The 20,986-nt window shown below is 31.1% G+C and overlaps 1 protein-coding gene across 1 annotated transcript; it reads left to right on the top strand.

Annotated features, from left to right (window-relative positions):
• The first annotated feature begins 1,541 nt into the window (after nucleotides 1-1,541).
• Nucleotides 1,542-17,025, top strand: LOC111029574 (solute carrier organic anion transporter family member 4C1-like). Its single transcript, XM_022308624.1, has 12 exons — nucleotides 1,542-1,606; nucleotides 12,728-12,894; nucleotides 12,995-13,198; nucleotides 13,305-13,604; nucleotides 13,694-13,813; nucleotides 13,883-14,065; nucleotides 14,279-14,468; nucleotides 14,555-14,699; nucleotides 14,783-14,943; nucleotides 15,176-15,279; nucleotides 15,405-15,494; nucleotides 15,587-17,025. Exons 1-12 carry the CDS (start codon nucleotides 1,542-1,544, stop codon nucleotides 15,901-15,903), a joined length of 2,046 nt encoding a protein of 681 aa, XP_022164316.1. The 3' UTR covers nucleotides 15,904-17,025.
• Nucleotides 17,026-20,986: the final 3,961 nt, after the last annotated feature.

Raw genomic sequence — 20,986 nt, 5'->3', positions numbered from 1 at the left:
ATTTCACCACGCAACCCGAAAGTTCATCATGATGGGTTTTCAAATGGCCGTTATTGGTAGTCTGAGTGGGGACTAGGGAGAGGTTATTATTGTCGTTGTGTGTTCAGTATTCGATTGGTAGTGACAAGTCACCGAAGTCGGTTTCTATACTCATATCATAGTTTGAGACGTGCCACATCAAACGTTAGCCATTATAGTCGTTATTTACTATTATAGAAATCAAAAGCGGTGTAAAAAATAACCAAAAGGACCCGAAGACTGTTTGTATTGAGATTTCCAAGAAGAAAAATTCGATACGTATCAATGGGAAACAGTTACGTACCGACTCGTATCGAAGTTTGAGTCCGGGACGGGTCGGTGAGTATTTGTATATTGGCATATTTGTATATTTTGGCATATTGCAAGTGTAACTTCTTGAACGCTAAAAATTGGCCTGATACGTATCGATACACTCCAATTTCTTTCTTGGAAATCTTGTAAATCACCGACGCGGGAAAATCCAAACTTATAGGTACCTTTGATTGGTGCACCTGAACATAATTTCGTCAGAGCGGAATGTGACGTCCTCCAGCGGTCCTGGAAAACAAATAAAATATTATATAATCATATATATATATATCATTAACACCTTCCAAGACAGCGCGTGTCACATGTATAGGCATTAGGCGCATAATAACGACTGCACGTGCAGTGGATGCACCTACGACGCAGTATAATAAATAATAACATATGCAATCATTTATACATCGAACCACCGTGGTCGCGTGCGATATACGCGCGTAAAAATTGTTTTGGGAAATAAAACGCCGACGTACAGTCGTGTGCGACCACAAACATTTACCGCGGTCGTAGTCGTTGTCATGACGACAACACTTTCACCTGACCAGGTACGACCGGGACGAGCGTGTGTAACCCCACCACCACTATTTTATTATTTTAATATAATATACAGTCGGCGGCGGCGTTGGCTCGTGAGTCGTGACCTCATAGAGCGCCTACTGACTTGCCGCGGCGCACTCGGCCCGAACACAGTCAGCAGGCACCGTGCGCGCCGTTCTCGTCCAAACGAGATAAAATATAATTTCTAATGCGTGCAGAGTTATAAAATATCATTTCTAATATTGATAAAGTTATAAAATATTTAAAGCGGTACCTCTACCTACTGTCCGCATACCGTCAAAAGCGTGCCGTGTGTCTTTGTTTTTTCGTTTTGCCGCGGTGAAGACGATGCCGACGACATCACATAATATCACCGCAACAGTGTCGTATTCGGGCAACGCGACGTCGGTTCTCCGTAATAATATCATTAATGTCGTTATAATATCAAAACTCGGTTCGTTATTGCACCACGGCGGTGTACGCTGAAACGTCATACGTGCGAGAGCGCAGCAGCCGTCGCGGGCTCGGTCGAGGAAGAATAATATTATAATATTACAACAGGATCCAGTCGCAGTACATTTATATTTGGCGCATTAATATAATATCCATCGTATTATTAATCGGTACAGCGGTCGCGGTAATAGTCGACGACCACAGACGAGATGACCAATCCGTACGCCCGTCCGACAGTACAGCCGCACATCGAAGACCTACCGTCCGATTGCGGGTGAGTTTGACGCGCGCGCGGTTTAAATAATAATAAATGATAATTATTGTTGTATTGTTATTAATTGTCATGTGTCCCCCGCCGTCGCTTGACTGATCCGACTATTGTTTACCACGACTACTCCATTTGACTGCATATCGATGTGCATATTATTATACTGTTGTGTAGGTGTAGCGTTCGATTTATTATAGTTATGATGTTTTATTAATTACTCAAGGGTAAGGATCATTATAATATTATCTTCTTAAAAATATATCACTCCTTTCGATAGGTAGTCCTAAAATGTTTTTGAACTACACTGAATAAATCACTAAGTTTTCGGGCACGCAGGCTGGGGTTTGTGCACACGTGCCCTTTTACGACTTCTTACCCATTCAAATTTGAATACAACTGCACCTTACTATTTACCGACCCTAGACGTACCCGGTACACGATAGCGCTTTGTAATAATTTAATAGTGACTTGCGTCTGTTGTTTAATGGCGATTGTTTTTCATCAAAAGGGGTGGTCGCAAGTCTGCAATATTCTTTCGATTTGAGGAGTCTTATTACCTGCAGTCTGCACAATTATAGTATAGTAATTAGTAACTATCGTCCCATAAAAAGTCTAGTTTTTTTTACAAACATATTTTATAAGCTATTACGCAAATATATGTATAGAACATGGATGTATAGGTAGGGTTAAATGTATTACTACATATTACGCAGTCCATACGTGTCGACTGAACCGTAAAGCTTACGCATTCACAATCGTTAGACGTTCCGACTGCTCACACACAACAAATATTAACTGTCCTCTTCTTCAGTATTCTTGACATTCTCTATGACTGGCAGGGGTGGCCAACATGTGCCGTCCGCTTGATGTACTCTGTAATTATTATGTCGATCAAATTAATCAATGTGTAGTAGTAAGTGCGTGATAAGTACGCGTAATAAGTGATAAGTATCGTGTTGTACAGAGTTACACTGTAAACTGCATATCGATGTTCTCGACTAACTCCTCGTTTTTTACTCATAACTAATAAATTATAATAATAGTATTATATTAATTTAACAACACTGATATTATTTTCTTCGTGTTCGTGTAATACTCTAATATTATGAATACCTATATTAGATTATTAAATTACAATTTGTGCTGTAGTATACAGGAATTTGTAATTATTGTTGACAGCCACAAGCCAAACTCAGGTGGTCCTAACTCCTAAGTATGACATTGCTTATCCTACAGTATTTGAACGATATCATTTATTTGAATGCTTCTTCTATATTATATTATCCACGAGCTCAAAGTTTGACTAGAGGGTGGCATTCTGCGCAGAATGACCGAATTGTATATATATACCAAAAGACGATGTATACGGTATACCTATGCTAAATAAACCTATCTAATTTAAAATAAAGTTAATTTTTATTAGCTCATAATTTATTGTAGTTATCGCATAAATTACATAATTTAGAGTTGTACATCAACATTGAAAATCATTTTAACTCTCGTAAGTAATGGGTGATTTTACTTATTTTACACATTTGTGTATGTAATATATAGTGGTAAATTACAATTATTAATGATTTAATAGGCGTATTACTAATTTTTTGTAAACTAATCGTTCAACTATTTTATGATAATTTAAAAGACAGAAAGATGGTTAAAAAATCGAAAAGTGATTTAAAAAAATCGAAACCCTTTGCTTACAAATAAATAAATAAATACGATAATTTGTATATTAAATGAGATGCCACTATGCATGTGCAATAAAAAAACCTATTATCCTATAATAGGATGTAATAATATAACGACGTTGACGATATGTACCTACTTATATATAATTCTTTCATTTATAAACCAACTTTATATAGACATTTTTTTATTCATTGATGAGAAGTTTAGATTTTCAGAATGAAGGGAATTAGGTGATTACATCACCATTTGACCACCATTGACTTAATTTTCATTGGATTTCGTGTTAACTTAAAAACATAAAATTGTCCTTATTCTATTCAGGATAGGAGTTTTTTGGTTGTTCATCATTTCAAAAAAACGTCAAAGTCTTTGAATTTTAACACTTCCCTACGACCTCACAGCATTCCACAATTTAATGTATAACTCACTTCTTGAACAGTAGGAAATGAATTGAATATTTAAATATTTAATGATCAGGAAAAATCAATGGCATAGGTATATACATTTTATATACATTATACTTAATAATATATTCAATAGAAAACTCTACCGATTAATTGTCGTATACTAATAATTTACTGTCCAGACAATATTTTCCCAAAATATAGGTACCTAAGCATTTATTTAGTCTACCTGTAATTTTTCAAAAATTATTAGACGTTATAAAATGTCTATTGAGGAACTATATCTTAAATAAAATAAATAAACTAGACTGTGTTTGGATTTTCACTAATAAATAAAATTATCTATTCATTCAATAACTATTTACTAGTGCCAAAACTTGAACGATGGATAAATGCTCTGTTTACTCCTCAAAATCATCATGGAAGACTGCCCATGGTGTGCTGTGTGTTTTAGCACACCGGACTGGTTCAATATATGTTTTCGGCGGGGAGGGGGGGCCAAACTTTTGACAACATTACGTTATTACTATTTTTTTCTAGTTACTATTAGTTTATCATTATATATTTGTATAATAATGCCATCCAGTTAGCCCATATATATTCAATATTGTATATATTAGTATGGTAAGGTAATCTAATAACTATAATAACTATAGACGACACAAATTTCTCGTTTAAAATCTCAAACAGAGTTCTAGATCAAAACGTCATAAGTAATATTTTTGGTTTCTGCTCAAAGAGCTTGATAGTAATTTGAGATAACACTTCAATACACGAGCAAGGATAATAATCAAGTAGGTACCTATGATAGTAAAATGTATAGCTTATTTATTTATTTCGGCCTTATCGATTACGATTAAATAATTACATAATTACAATAAATTGCATTATTAATAGGTGATACATATACCAACTGAGCTATTAGCTCGTATCTAGTATACGGAGTTCATGGATATTATATAATTATATTGTTATGATAATAATCGAATCAATCTAAGTACCTATCTTTATAATTGTATTTTTTGAATATTTCTATGTATAGACTGCAGTGTACAGAATTTGAATTGTAATAGTATAGGTATATCTACCAAAATTTCAAACTTTTTATTCTATCAATTCTTACAATGATAAATCTTAATTAAAAATAATTTAATGTTTTTATGTAAATCGGATATGTATAATTTAACACAAATTTGTTAACAATTTATAATATTACTGAGATATCTACTTATCTTCTAAGTGGGTAGGTATAATATTATGTGCTATTGAGAAGAATACTGCTGTGCCATATGCATAATACTGTTTAAAAAAAAATTAAGTGTGTATGATTACCATAAAACAGACAAATGATTATTATACATTTATAAGGTTACTTAATATTCAGTCATACTATTATACATGGAAACAAACATAAAAAAATCAACGCCATATGCATTATAGGTACCTACCTATATAGTGTAACATGATTTCCAAAATATATTTTAACTGATTTATTCATGATTTTTACTATACATTGTGTAAGTCATTTTTAATTTGGTGGATTCACATCAATGACACCCCTTTATTTTTACTGACATCGATTATTTATTCTTCTTAAATTACATACACATACATGATACATAGGTATATACTTTACATAGTATACAGTTGTAGGAGGTATTGGGATTTCTAGATAAATCTTACAAACGCCGAATACTATAATATTGCGATTCGTAGAATCCATAATATCATGTACAACGTTAAAACTATTGAAACCGCCCACGGTAGGTTTTTTTACACAGCAGACATTAAAAAAAAAATAAACAAATAAAAAAAAAATACCGACAAAAACGTCAACTAAAACTATATAGTAAATGCGGAGAACCAATTGCACAATATCTATATACAGTTTACTCGCGTGCATGCATGCATGCATGTATAGATTTATTGATGCGACGTCCGAATAAAATAATTTCACACATGTATCGAATTACTGTGCGACATACCTATAACAATATTAAAACACTCGAAGTTCATTTGTCGAAAAACACTAGACGTTTCCGTTATTTTTTCCGACGAAATTATACACAGAGTATAACAAATGATAATTATTTCGACATTCCATTTTCAGTGATTGTAATTCTCGATGATCACTGTTGATTGTAATATGGTATATCAGTTGTAGTATAAATGTATAATATGTAAGTGCTAGCGTAATTACAACGCGGATAAGCGTGCGCGGTGTGGAGGTTTGTCGGGCGGCGTCTGTTGCATAACTATAGTATAGATATTATATAGGTATACCCTTTAGTCTATACTATATCGTATAAACGGTTTTTTTTCCGCATCGACGGTTACCAATGTGTATTTTTTTCGCCATGACTTCGGCTGAATATAATATGTTTACAATCTATAATATATTATGTACGGTCGTTGGTTGACACTAAAGAAACCAAAAAACGTTCAACACAACATAAACAATCTGTGTACTCACCTATTCCTTACGCAGTTACATGAAAAAAAAACGAGTGGGATTCTGATCAAACGTCATGAATATAGTATTTATAAGTAGTACAGAACAAGTCTACTAGGTAGTAATATTTAAGTTCAATGCCGAAATTAAGGATGTCCCCTCGCCAACCACACCGCCACTCACCCCTAAGCACCAGGTACCGTGCTCAAGAACATATAATACCTATAATGATAAATGCTCTCTGACATTTTTTTAGAAACATTGTCGTGAATATTTCAACGGTATTCATTGATTTGTTTTAATTTTTTATGCAAAAATTCAGCGCAAGTTCAACTTTATAATTTCTTCTAAGGAATGTCACGCACGCATATCGATCGAAAAGCAGAGAAATACGATACCATATTATTATACAAACAACAATTCGCTAGTAATGTTTTAGTATAATACAATTTAATTATACATGTAGACAGAATTTTTTTTCTCATTCTAAATCGTATAAAATTCGTATTAATATCTTCCTACATATTATTTTTTATATCAATACGAACAAGTTGTCTGCCCAAGACGTGTCCAACATTAGCTGAGGTCGATTGATTTCCTAAAGTAATAAAGAGTTTATGTCGGCAATTATTGCAACACCTATTTTAATTTCTCGCATTCTAATCTCATTATAAAAACTCTTATATCCGACGATCTTTAAACAAGGGATTAAGATTTTAGAACATTATTTTCGCACTTAGTCCATTCATGTACATACGATGTAGGATATTATGTTCTTTTTTTTTTTTTTTTTTTTTTTTTTTTTTTTTTTTTTTTTTTTTTTTTTTTTTTTTTTTTTTTTTTGATTTAAGCTTCGGCAACTGAGGCCATTAGCTGTAGGTTGTGTGGTACTGTAGAGTTTTTGGGACTGTAGGGGGGGGAACACGTGTGTGGATATTATGTTCTATATGTTATAATATATTAATATATACTTACCTACTGTTTTCGGTTGTTGTCAAGTTTTTTTTCTGCTGTTGACATAAACATACACGGTCCTTTTTTATATCTACAGACGACTAATAATAGTATCTACGCAAGACTAGACTTGGAGAATTATGAGACTAATTACCTAACGCCCCTTTTCAAAAGAGCATTTAGATAGATATTGATTATAGATAAATAAGATATAAATATTAATAAACCGTCATCACTGCTTTCTCTGATCCATCATAAGACATATTTTATTTATTTTTATTAAAAAGTATTATTAAGTGGTATTTTTTAGTCAAAAATAAAAAGAATTAACTGACACAACGATTAATCACCTGTTGACTATTAGAAATTGACGTAATAAAATAATTCTAAAAGAAGATGAAACTAATTTGGTATACTACACATTTTCTTGATTCCAAATACACTGTACAATAGTAATTAATATATTGTATCGAACCTACAAAATGATAGAGCCCACGGTGGGCCCGGGCGTGCGTGGCCTGCAAGTGAACTCCGTAGTGCCTACCCGCACTACCTATATTATGTATTTGTACAATCACAGTTACCAGTAGTAATAAATAAATCACCAGTGAAGTGTTGTTGGATAAATTTATCAGTATACGTTTTTTTAACGTAGGTACATCTGATCATAAGGTCAAAAACACATTTCTTGCTTCATTTAAAATTTATTTTTTCTCCCTTATTATGCAAATTATGTACAAGTATGGTTTATACTTTAAAAAAGTCAATTTTGAATATTATTGAAATAGTTTTTCATAAAAAATGTACTTGAAAATATATGATTTTACCATAGCAATCATATTACAATCATTTTATGATATAGATATTTTTTAAATATTTAAAAACTAATAATTAGTAATATTATTGAAAATATTTATTCTCAACTTTGGTTTGGTCATTGGTTCTCGTAATGTTTTTTATTTAATCACCTGGTATCTTACTGGTCTACCCAGTACCATCTCCATCTGAGAAATGAGAATTAAATATTGCAAATAATTATAGAGTTTACGTCATTTAAAATTATAAGTACGCCTATATATATATATAGGTGCATATGACCGTTAACCCGAGTATCATCGTACATTTAGTGGGTCTACGCTAAGAAAAATTCATAGCTGATGTAAGCATCTGCTTATACTCCCCCCTCCCTATACCACCACCATAAGCTAAAATGCCTCAAGTAACCGGGGAGCGCTTTTGAGGTAAAAGTGTTCTAGTATTTTTTTTTATAAAGTTTATAAAATTAATTCTTTAAGTAAGATATATATTTTCTTATACCTATGTAATTTTACCTGAGAAATGTAAGTACCTACCTAATGAAATAAAAATAAATACGGTTAAATTGATTTTAACAACATAATATCTTATTTGAAAATGTCAATTTAAAAAGGAAGTTCATAAAATGTTGTTTTTAAAGTTTTGCATTATAATACACCACTAGTAATAGGCAGGTATATGTTCATAATATTATGTATTTCACGCTTGCCGTGTACATCATTGTATTAACCGGTAGTACTGCAGCATGTCGGCATGTTTACAGTTAAAACCTGTGTGTCACCGAGTTGTTCATTAAATCCCATTCAAACATTTCAAACCACCGCCGCCAACGCCGCGTAGTAGGTACCTATAGGAATAGGTACTTATTTAAAATATAGGAGCGTCTGTTTTCCGTTTTTATGTGGACATTGACATTTATTGTGTGCAGACGCATATACGCTGTACTTACATAAAATATCGTAACAAAACAATTTAACCATGTGCTCGGGGGCACGTGCATGTAGTTGTATAGGTATAGGTTTACAAGCTGACATAGTCACATATATGTTTATAGGCGCTATCTATAATCAGTAATAATATCTGTATACTAAAGCGATGTCGGTCATATTATTATATCCACGCAGGCTCAGTGTCAGAATTTTTTTTGTGGGCGGACGGTTTAAGCCGTTTAAGGCAAGTAGGTATATTACCTATGTACTATGTAGATTGTACATTCATTTTTAAGAAGGCACACCAAATGTTCAACCTTTAAAAACCAAATTTTTATAACCTGTATATGCTATGAACACATGATATTTATATTGTATACATAAAAATAGTTTGGTTGATGAATAAGAATTTATTGAATTTTAATTTAAGGTTTATAAAATAATTGTCTAGTTAGGTACTTTCAGCGATACGCCTTTTATATACAACTATATAGTATATACCGTATGTAAACCTGCAGAATGCCTACTCCATCGATGATAAGAAGAAGTTAAAGAGATGATGTGACTATAATAAAATAATAAAATGGATTTAGATATGAAAAAATAATTGCCATATCTTTTAACCACAGTTAACATACCGTGATTTTAACTGTGAGGAGATGGGTAGGCAAAAGAAGGGCAAGAGAGGTCTTGGGACGACGATTCCATCATTTTTTCCATGATGATACTCAGTAGTTACTGATTGCTAAAACTACGAGTACGGTGGCATAACCATAGAGAGATACCGAGGATGAGTGCGGATACTACGTTATCGACACCGCTAACATCCGTGGGATATTTGCCACCAAGATGATGGTCGATGGGTGAGGGGCTGTTTAAAGTCTTGCCCCGAGGCCCCAATTTAGCAGTTATGTCACCACGCACATATTTAAACTTAGTTAACAATAATACCATAAAATATAAATCATAATGTAGTCTCGATGAATACCTACGCATATATCGGGTTGAACGAAAAGTAGAGTACAACAGCTTATACTTAGGTATTAGTTATTATGTATACAATGCGTGCATGGAAACGTTTGGCCGACACTGAATGGCGGCCTTCGCGCACTTCCGGTTCCTCGGTCATCCGAAGACCGTTTACGAATGTAATTAAATTGTTGCTGTCGTCGTCATTACTATGTATAATATATGGTGGCCCACATAATATTTTTTTTTATATAGGCACCTTTACTAATTTTATTTGTTATATTATTATGTTATTACGCTGCTTGATATGAATCGTAGTCCGCGCCAAAAAAAAAATGCATACTCACACACACTGTAATGGCGGCGCCCATCGTTGTACGTTAAAATATATTGTGCGCTTGCATGTAGTTTTCAATGTCGTGTAATAGGCACAGCCAGGACGATATTATGAAACAAATAATAATTGTTGACTTTATTTGTTTTGTGAAAAAAACCTCTATAATATTATAGTATATACCTTTGTCCCTCATATATTATTTTATATATTATTATGATTAAGTCGTAATCATGAGTTGTGTAGGTAAAATTATTGAATTATTTATGTACCCGTATTATATTAAATACTTCATTTTATTGTATGTATGCCAAACACGATACATGTATCTACAATTATTGAGCCTCATCGTCGAAGTAAAACGTCCATTTGCAGTTCAGCTTATGCCTATATAATTAAAATGAGTATAAGCAGTACTTGATTTTTTTTTTTTGGGGGGGGGTATACCTCTTTTTCTGATGGTAAATATACTAACCAAAATATTTTTACTTTGTCCCAACGAAAAAAAAATGAACTTTTAACATTCCTTATAACTATAAAATACCGTGATAAAAATTTTGAAATGTTATCATATTATCATGCAAGATAGTTCATATCAACATTTATGGACTTTGTTTAATGCATTATTTATTGACCAATTTTAAGTTTTTACAAAATAATACATAAAAAAGTGTTTTTTAAAAATACATTTGTAAAACAAATTTTATATTGTTTTGGTGTACATTTTCTGGAGGGGGTGGAGGGGGGCTTCGCCCCCACGGTAATGCGATTGTTAATTTTGTGTGGGATTCTCTTTCATCCAACATGAAACTAAATACCCCTCCAATTTTTTTCCAAATGTAGCACTGAGTATAAGGTATAAGGCGCATAACTATAGGATTTGTAATAACCAATAATTATATTAAAATTTGAATAATGACATAATACTATAATAAAGGTAGGTACGTTTTCGTCTCACAATCCGTCTACATTTCAATTTTTAAATGTATAGAGAAATAGATATTAAATCGATGTACATATTTTGAATCTATTTAATGAAAACTATACGAAGTAATGTAAATATAATATATTATACATACTTTATATGAAATCCAAAAGAAATATCTGATTGCAAATTACATTTTTTAGATGATTATATGTTTGTTATATACAACGATAAAAATGTAAATTATCAGAATGTCAAGAGGTATCCATTCAAAGTAAAATTCATACGTGTGTGTTTTACGTTTTTTATATCATTTCGTATGTTATGTTTAAAATATCACATAGAGTCGCAAAATTAAACTGATTAAATTTGACAATAGAGTTTTTGATTAGTGTCTAATGTATGGTGTAGTATAGTGTACAACTACAATGTTATATACATTTATATATATATTTTTATATAGGTACTATTTTTAACTAAATTTAATTCACTATTATAATTCACTAGTCAAATAATAATATCTAAGTAGAAATAAGGTATCATTTAGATAAGATTTTATGAGTATTATATAATACATTTTTATATGAATATTAATCTCAAATAAACTAATAGATACGTTAGTTTAAACTTTAAACTAAAAATAATAATAATAAGTGATAAATAAGAAAAATAGAATAGAGTAATTATATTTTCTAATTGAAAATTCAAATTGTATTATTTTCGAAAATAAGTATTTAAAATTTTGGTTTTATGTATTTATGAACAAGGTTAATTTTTATTTTAACCACTTTAAAATAATTGAATGTTTTATATTTGATTATTTGTACCTACTGTTAAATTACTTTCATTAAGCTAACTGTACGTAATGATATAACTTGTTACCGATATAGTTATAATAGTTATTATTTATTAGCTTATTGAAAAGCAGAAGAACCGGTTAAAATATTTTTAAGAGTTAATATATTCAAAATAAGTTTTTTTTCTTAATTTTTTGTTGTTGTATGAATATTTATACTTTAATGTGTCGTTTAACCAAATAATAGATTTTAGTACTATACTACTAAATTCCCACGGTTTAACTAAACTTCAAACGTCTCATATTTCTTTTTTATAGCAACTCGTGGTTAATTTATTTTCATATTTATTACTATCATGTTTTTAATATTTATTTTAATATATTTTTAATATTTACCTTTAAAAGTTATAAGTAGGGCACGAATGTTGTAGTAATAAATAACTAGTTAAATTGATTCCAGTATTGCACTAAAAAATATAGAAAATTGCATATAAAAATTTAAAAATTGCACTAATCAAGTAATAACAATGTTTTGTTATGAACGACGATTTTTTTATAAAGAAAACTCTTAATTTTAGTATATAATAATATCATAAAAACTTTGTATTATAAAATTTAAAAATTATACATTATTATGTTAATATTAAATATTAAATAAATTATTGGGCAAACATTACAATAGTGTGATGATTACTAAGTATAATTTTTCAAAGCGTACTTTACATAAAAATAAATAATGAAATATAGGAAATGTATTTTTTTTTTTTTTTTGACAGTCGTAGAACAATATTATCGAGATTTTATAATATTTCAGCAATTTTCTATGATACATTACAAATATTGTTTATATTTTGTACAGATTGCAGTGGCTGGGATATTCATTATGCCGGTCTTGGATTAGATGCGCTACAGCTGGAAAATATTTGACTACCATAACACTGTTTGTTTTCTTCCAAACAGCGTCACAGAGATACTTTTTTTCGACGTTGGAATCGAGAAGTTATAATATACCTAAAGATATATCAAGTGTGTATAATAAATAATATTTAACCATTAATCATATGCGGAAGCAACGGTTTTCTAACAGATTGTTTAATTACCTATACGTGCATTTTATGTAACCTAGATTGGCTGTGGATTCTCAGTGGATTTGTTCATTTGACGCTGTCAACATTCATTGGATACCGAGGAGGTAAACGCAACAAGAATTCATGGATTGCATTTTTTGGGATCGTGCAAGGAATTTTGGCTGTCTTACTGGCGATGATCAATGCGTCCGATCATTACAGCTTTCAACGACCATCAGCTTTAGTCTTGGCTACATTAGGAGGTAATATAATAATAAACGTACCTATATTATGATTCATAATGCAACGGATTATTAATTATTTAAATCGACCTAACACAAACTCTCAATGCATGTTCTTGTTCTAAAGATACGCCGTTATGCGACTCTATACACGGCGCTCACGTAAAGGAACCATACGTTCCTTTTCACTTGGTGAAAACTGCAGTGTTGTTTTTGCTCCAAGTCAGCATGTCACTAGGAAGCACAGCCCTATTGGCTCTGGGCCTCGGTCTACTTGACGAATCAGTGGCCCCAACCAAAATACCGGCTTGCATAGGCGTAGTCGTCGGTTCGTCACTTCTGGGACTTCAAACGGGGTTGATGGTGGGGAAATTTGCATTCCACATGAGCTCAGAGTTCAACTTGGCTGGTGACATCGTTTGGCTCAGTAAGTCTCGAATACATTGTGTGCACTATGTACATCGGCTTGAATCCCATAGCGCTTTTTGTATAAAAACCTGTAATTTATTTCAACAGTTATTGGTCTGATACTGATCTTTGTGTCTTTCATCGTGGCTCTATATCCAAGCAGACTGGTCACGAGCCGTGCTTCCACGTTAATACGAAACAGCCCAATTTATCGAAACAACAGATACGGTACGTGATACATTGTAATTTAAAATTTGGGTCGAATTCCGACATTAACTCGTTCGCATATTTTAATAGATTTCAGGAGCACTCTTGGAAGAATTTTCAGTAACAAATTAATTTTATCCAATATTGCTGCCATCGCTTGTGTGTACACAGTATTAATCAATATGTTGTACGAAGAACCAAATTATATGGAATCAGTATTTTTCGTGCCCAAGCACACAACTGATGCAACTGATCAAAATACCATAATCATTGGTTTGTAAACGCAATATTTATACCTGATATTTTTTATTCATCAAATTATAGAAAAATCAATAATGTAATCGGTATTAATCATTTCGCTCTTAAATTCTTATTATTTTTAGCGATTTATAGAATAGTTGTATTTTCAAAATCGCGTCGAAATTCCTAACACGCAATGTATGCGTAATATTGTAATAATAATTGTGCAACATGTTCATATTTTAGATTTTTTGAGATATCCTTTGGCAGCGGTATGCGTGTTTTTATCTGGCGTGTTAATATGCATTACACAACCAAGAGCTACGTTGTTAGCCGCCTGGAACATTGGCATCATTTGTGTTGTGACTATATTAGTCTTCACCAGTATGTTCCTCCGGTGTTCTAAAATACAAGTACACAACCAAATAACACACAAGTAAGAATCGGCTTGAAAACTAAAAAAATAACAATTATCACCAGATGAAATTTACAAGTGTTTCCCGTTGTTGAATGTATTTATAGGTCCGAATTAAACGAATTTTGCAATAAGGATTGCAATTGTCCAGACAATATTCCATTTGAACCGGTTTGTTCGTCCAACAGCCATATAGTCTATTACTCACCCTGTCACGCTGGTTGCAGGACTCAGGATCTGTATTCCAGACAGGTGTGCATAATCAAATCATAATTCATATTAACAAACGCTGTACGAAAATAAATTATAAATTTTACAATCTGTTCGCATTGCAGGAGTACGTTGGGTGTGCTTGCGTCCAAACTGAATCAGCCAGCAAGCGCGCTTGTTATGATCATAACTGCCACCAAATGAACGTCGGGTATCAATCAATTTCAGTGTTGATCCTGTCGTTATTGGGAACATGTATAGTTGGCACAATCATTTTACTGCTCAGGTAATAATTTAGATGAAATTATAAATTTATACATTGTATGTATACTCAAGTCAGTGGTCCATTTAATATGCCTAAAGGCTAAATTAATTTGTTCAAGTCAACTTTTGTGTTTGACAGATATTATTAATAGATAATATTATAGTTATCGAATAATATTTTATGTACCTAGCACGCATACCCGTCAACGATATTTTTATTTGTTATCACACTGATTTCCCTCTTACGTTTCTAGAAGCGTTGAACCTGATGATCGTACCACAGCTTTGGGATTTGCAGTGACTTTCATTTGTTTGATGGGACATGTTCCAGGAAAAATACTTTACCTATTTGTTGGGCGTACGTAATAAATTATGGATCTACAAACTATTTTACTTTTACATGATATACTTGATTTTATGTTGTTCTAAGAGTAAAGACAACACATGATAATATTATATAGTTAAATCGTTTTTTGTTTTCAGATGTAACGTGTATTTTGTATGACAGCAACGATCAATGCCGGCTAAATGGTGCGGCAACGTTTTCCACCTACCTTAGTCTGTCCAACATAAGTAAGCGTAATAACCTACCTACAGGCTACGACTGTGGCATGTAAATTGCAAATATTGCTAATGCATTTTAATTCGTATAAACTTGTTCACAGGTATACTCATGACAGCGGCAGCGCTCTATGCATGCGTGTGTTTAATGTCAAGGCCAATGCGTCCATATGGAACTTCGGATTCTGCGAAAAAATTTATCGTTAGCTCAGTATCGAGTCCGTTAAGTCCATTAACTCCGCCTGGGTTTGAAGAACGAGCTCCCACGCCAACCAGAAAGCCACCGAAGAGAAGACCATCTGATTTAACGTTTTCTGCTTCGAACACCAATATTGATTTCACCAGACATACTGATGACTATTCACCTAGGAGTCCCGGAACAACGCTCAGAGAAGGAGGGGTCTTAACTACATTACTGTAAACTTTCATAAAATAATACACACACGTGAACTATGAACAAGATATTATGTGATCTAAACATCCTATGGCTCAGGTCGATCATGGATACCTATAGATATACACTATACAGCCATGGAGGTATATAATATATTATATGTATTATACTACAGATGCCTCAGTAAGCGTAAACAAAATCAAAATTACACGCGCCATACTATTTAATTTAAAAATGTATTACGTACCAATCTAGTCTATGGCTTATGATGTTTAATGGGGGATATATTTTGGTTCTAACTCCTAATTTATTAAACCTTATAATATAAAACTGTGTTTGAAAAAAATTATAAAGATAATGGAACTTTTATATATGTACTTACTTAATAAAAAGTTGTATTGATGGTACGAGAATAATCAAATCTAATTATAATTTTAAATTATAACGGTGTGCCCATAATAGAATAGTAAATTAATAGTAGTAATGTATAATATTCATGTTTTAATTAGTAAATTACGAATTTAATTGTACTCAAAGTTATATAATTATTAATTTGTAACGATAAATGACTAACGATTGACATTTGGTCGTAACCACTGCAGGCGTTTGTGTGAATGTATGTTTATTTATAATGTTTTTATACATAATAATATATCGTGGAATTTATTTTGTTTTAAGTTAATTCCATGTAGTAGGTATAGTTACAGAATCAAATAGGTATTTTCATTATTAATGTTATCATGTATCTACATAATTAGCTGACTAACTATAATTTATGATGTATAAACATAATTACTGGCTGCATTGTTAAAATCCACCTTAAAAATTGTTAATAATATTATTGGTAATAATTTTTATTTACCATGTATAAACTTATTAATTCACATTGAATTATAACTTATGCCTAATTAATGAATATTTTGTTAAATAAAAAATAATTTTATTTTAAATTTGGTAGATTATGAATGCATTAAGTATGACCTATGAAGATGAATGACAATTATTATAATATATTAGATACAATTAAAATTTTTCACAACAAATTACTAAATATTTTTTTCTTAGGCAATGTAGTTTATTAAAAACTATATGATAAATACTATAAGAATATTTGAATATATTTCTTCTAGAATTTGTCATAGTATAGGTAACCTCCCAGTGATTGTTTTGTAATTAAGATTTAAGGATTAAGGATTTCAATTCAATGTTTTTGAAGGGTTAATAAAAGACTTTCCTTGTTAATACTAGATAGTTTAATAGGATGAGTAGATGGGTAGATAGGTAGTAGCCAGTAGGTAACCGTTACCTACATCAAGTTTGAACATAATAATTTTTAAACGCTTTTTAGACTCATAAAATGTATATTTCAATTTGTGTTCACATTTGTACACATGTATCATTAATTATTACTTATTCTTAATCGTTCCTGGTAATATAACTAACAAGGTGTACTGTACTCAATGTATATTTAATATTTATATTATAACATATTAGGTAAAAAAAGTTGGTATGATTTATAAGCATCACGTAAATTTTCATAATTTCATATTATATAGGTACGAAATTTTAAATAATACTGACTCAATATTTGGCATAAAGATAATAGCATTAACCAATAATGTCAATATATCATTATAATCATTATTTTGTTATTTTTGCATTAGTGATAAGCCTAACTGCTTTAACAGTATTACCAATAAATAAATCGTTTTAAAACCATTAAGCACCTACTGAAAATTACATTAGTTTTGTATGATAGAAAGTTTTGGAAAAATTAATCATTAGGTTCCGCAATAATTTAGTATGTACGAGTAAGTATTATATATCCAAACCTGTTTATTTTATTAAATTATTCTTTCCATAATAAATATTTACTAAATTGTATTTTCGTTACACAAGGATTCGCGTAGCAAAACATTTATTAATGTTGTCAAGTTTGTACGTTTCTAGTCAGTAGTTTTTTTTTATAACTCATAATTGATACTTTCTTTGTCATAATACATTTTATATTATATAGTTATTAAACAATATAATCATTATAATTATATGACAAAATTATAAAAATTAAATTATATTTTCCCAAACATGTAATTATCTTCACATGTGTTATTTTAATAATTATAGTTTACGGTTTACCTAAATATAAATAATAGATTTATATAATTCATTCTAAATTAAATTTTAAAGAATTACCGAGAAGAAAATGTAAATTTAATGTTTATGGGTTTATTAATGATGTTTACCTACTTCTTGTTATTGTCTACTTGTTTAAAAATATAAAAAAATATAATTTTATTTTGCTCTATTTTTTTTAAATACGTTTTGTTGTGTAAAGTATTACTGGTAACATGTTCAGTGGAGCCCATAAATAAATCTTATCGAACAATTTGAAACTGAATAACTTGACTATTTTTGATGTTTGATACGATATGATATTTGTCGACATAGATCTTGTAAGCAGTTTGAAATTGTAGTTGAAAAGAAATTAGCAACAATTACAACCACTTTGGTGATAGGACTTTTTATTTTAATTTTATTGAAATTGTTACTTGTTATTGAAATTAAAAAAATGGAAAGATACAAAATATAAATATGGTGAAGTACTACCCACCGACGAGCATATGACAAAAGTTATTTTAAAAGACTCTCTGAGTAAACTTAAGCGTGGTAACTTTCTGTTACATGATTACTATATTTATAAGCATTTAAGGTTTAAATGTAGACAATATTTATCAATAACACGAAAATATTATTCCTGGGTACGTGAAACTTTAGAAATATATTATTATATTTTATAGATACACACGATGATATTAAATGCAAAAATGTATTGAACTTACTGTATTACTGATAGGTAGTAAAATAAATTATTTTAGGTATAGGTAAAGCAATTGTATTATAAAATATTCTTAATCACACAGGCTACTAGTCATATAGACCTACTTTGCTCAAAAAAGGGGTACCCGAGTACCCCGCCCTTCCTTTTGATTTGTGGTTTTAAAGTTTTAAACTGACTTTTTCAGATTCATAATAAATATTAATATAATACATTGTCTGAGCTATTTTAGTATTTTTGAAGCCACTCATCGCTTTATTTTGACAAACCTGGACAGTGGACATTGGAAGAAAAGAATTCCTAATGATTACAAAAAAATATTCTTCATATAAAATACATATTAATGTATTCCCTTTTTTATTTTGAGATCGTAAATAAACGATAGTATAAATTGTTTTTAGAAAATAAATTATAATTTATAAAACCAATGTTAAAATTAACCCCACCCTCTCTTTAACCATCACAAAAATAAATACTTTGTAATTTTAGCCATAATTTTAGGTACTTCCACAAAAATAATTTTAATGTTTATGTGCACGAGTGGATGACAGATGACAATAAATGAATAGACACTACCCATTATTTTGGTCCCTTTATATTACATTTTTAACTAGGCAACCAAATATGCTAATACTAAATAATATGTTTCGTAAACTCTGTATATTTTATGTATAACCATTTACAAGGGGTTTTATATAGGCCATTTTAATACAATCAGATGATAAATGCAAAACGAACAATATTTCAAGATACTAGTTGGGTCCTGGTTTTTTACAGGTATTAATGTACTACACTGGTTGGATTTCCAATTATTTTAGGTATTACACCATATTTGGTTCCCTAATCTTTTTGGTGAGTACTACACTATACTAACATTTGCCTTCCCATTTTAACAGACGTAGGCCTGTATACGATCTATTTAGACCAAGGTATGGTTAAAAATGTTTTTATAGTTTCTGTTTTTGGTTTCTTTGCCATTAAAAATATAAATTATTATATTTTTACATACAATGATATAATAAAAATATTTTTGATTAATTATTTGGTTTATTTATTTATTTTTATTTTTTCTTTATTATTTGAGACCCAACTCGGATACGCCGTTATAACGTATAACCTACCCTCCAGGTAGTACTCAATAGACCCGGGAAGATTTACAATCGCCCTACAGGTCAGAACAATATGTTCCACGTTTTTATACTTTACAAAAATATTTCAGTGTATGAATCAGTTCTCGAATACATGATCATAGAGAGATCCGAACATCTCGATAAGGATATGAAGCTTAACTCTCGGCTTATTCCATTTTTATATGATTAAGACTTAAGCTTGACATTTTGACGTCATTACGAATGATGTGTAAGCCTTTTTCTCATCTTTGTACCGATATATTTATGGTCGTACCCATACATTGAAGCCATTTGCAGTGCAGGTGTCTTTGGACGGTATCATGTGTCTTAAGTTACTAAGCGATGCAACAGACCGACTTTTTCGTTCTTCCAAAACAAATGGCTGTCGATATTTGTACCTATAAATGATAATATTTTCCAGGTAAGGGGAATAGTTGGTTAGCTCACCGTAAGAACTTGTCTTGAGAACTGGGTTGTTGGACTGCAGGTTATAAATAAATTTCTATATTCAACAGGCCCTATAGAAACTTGTGACCTGCATTCGAGCTAACACAATTGAACACGAATAGCAAAGTATATATAGATTTATTTAACGTCTGAAATAGTATTGAAATAAAACAGTACATTATCATTCGAGTAAACCTGTACTCGAGGGTGGTATATAGTAAAGATGACAGAGGCCAGTTGTAGCAGAGTAGAACGATTAAATGTATTATTATGTGATGGCGAGGTGTATTGTGATTTATCTATGAGGTATGTTACTATTAAACCTAAAACAAATCGATTCAAAATTATATTATGTTAAAAATATGTGGAGTTGACTGGTGTTATGACTATAGTGTCAACTCCGCAATCAAAATTCAACTACTGACTATGCAAAAATATAATATATATACTCTCATTACTCGCCACACTACTCTTCTTGTGTTCTATTAACGTAAGCAAATTCACCAAGTAACACATACACGGCCAAACGGTAATCTGTAAACCGTTATAGAAGTTCATGAACTACTTACCAAAATACAGTATGTATATGTCGTTCTTTCGCTAAAACGATGTAAAAGTCACACGGTTAACATGATCATCTATTATGCATATCGCATGTCGAAGCTATGTAACCATTATAACTACTAAGCTTCGGTTG

Source organism: Myzus persicae, unplaced genomic scaffold (genome assembly GCF_001856785.1).
Source record: "Myzus persicae strain clone G006 unplaced genomic scaffold, MPER_G0061.0, whole genome shotgun sequence".
NCBI lineage: Eukaryota > Metazoa > Arthropoda > Insecta > Hemiptera > Aphididae > Myzus > Myzus persicae.
Note: the sequence above shows the minus strand (reverse complement) of the source record. Positions and strands in the feature narration are given on the sequence as shown.

What these genes read in the sequence shown, in the direction of transcription:
- LOC111029574 (XM_022308624.1), top strand. Translation starts at nt 1,542, where the DNA reads ATGACCAATCCGTACGCCCGTCCGACAGTACAGCCGCACATCGAAGAC. An exon ending in CACAACCAAATAACACACAA is followed by an intron (nt 14,469 to 14,554) that starts GTAAGAATCGGC and finishes ATGTATTTATAG; the next exon opens with GTCCGAATTAAACGAATTTT. An exon ending in CCTTAGTCTGTCCAACATAA is followed by an intron (nt 15,495 to 15,586) that starts GTAAGCGTAATA and finishes ACTTGTTCACAG; the next exon opens with GTATACTCATGACAGCGGCA.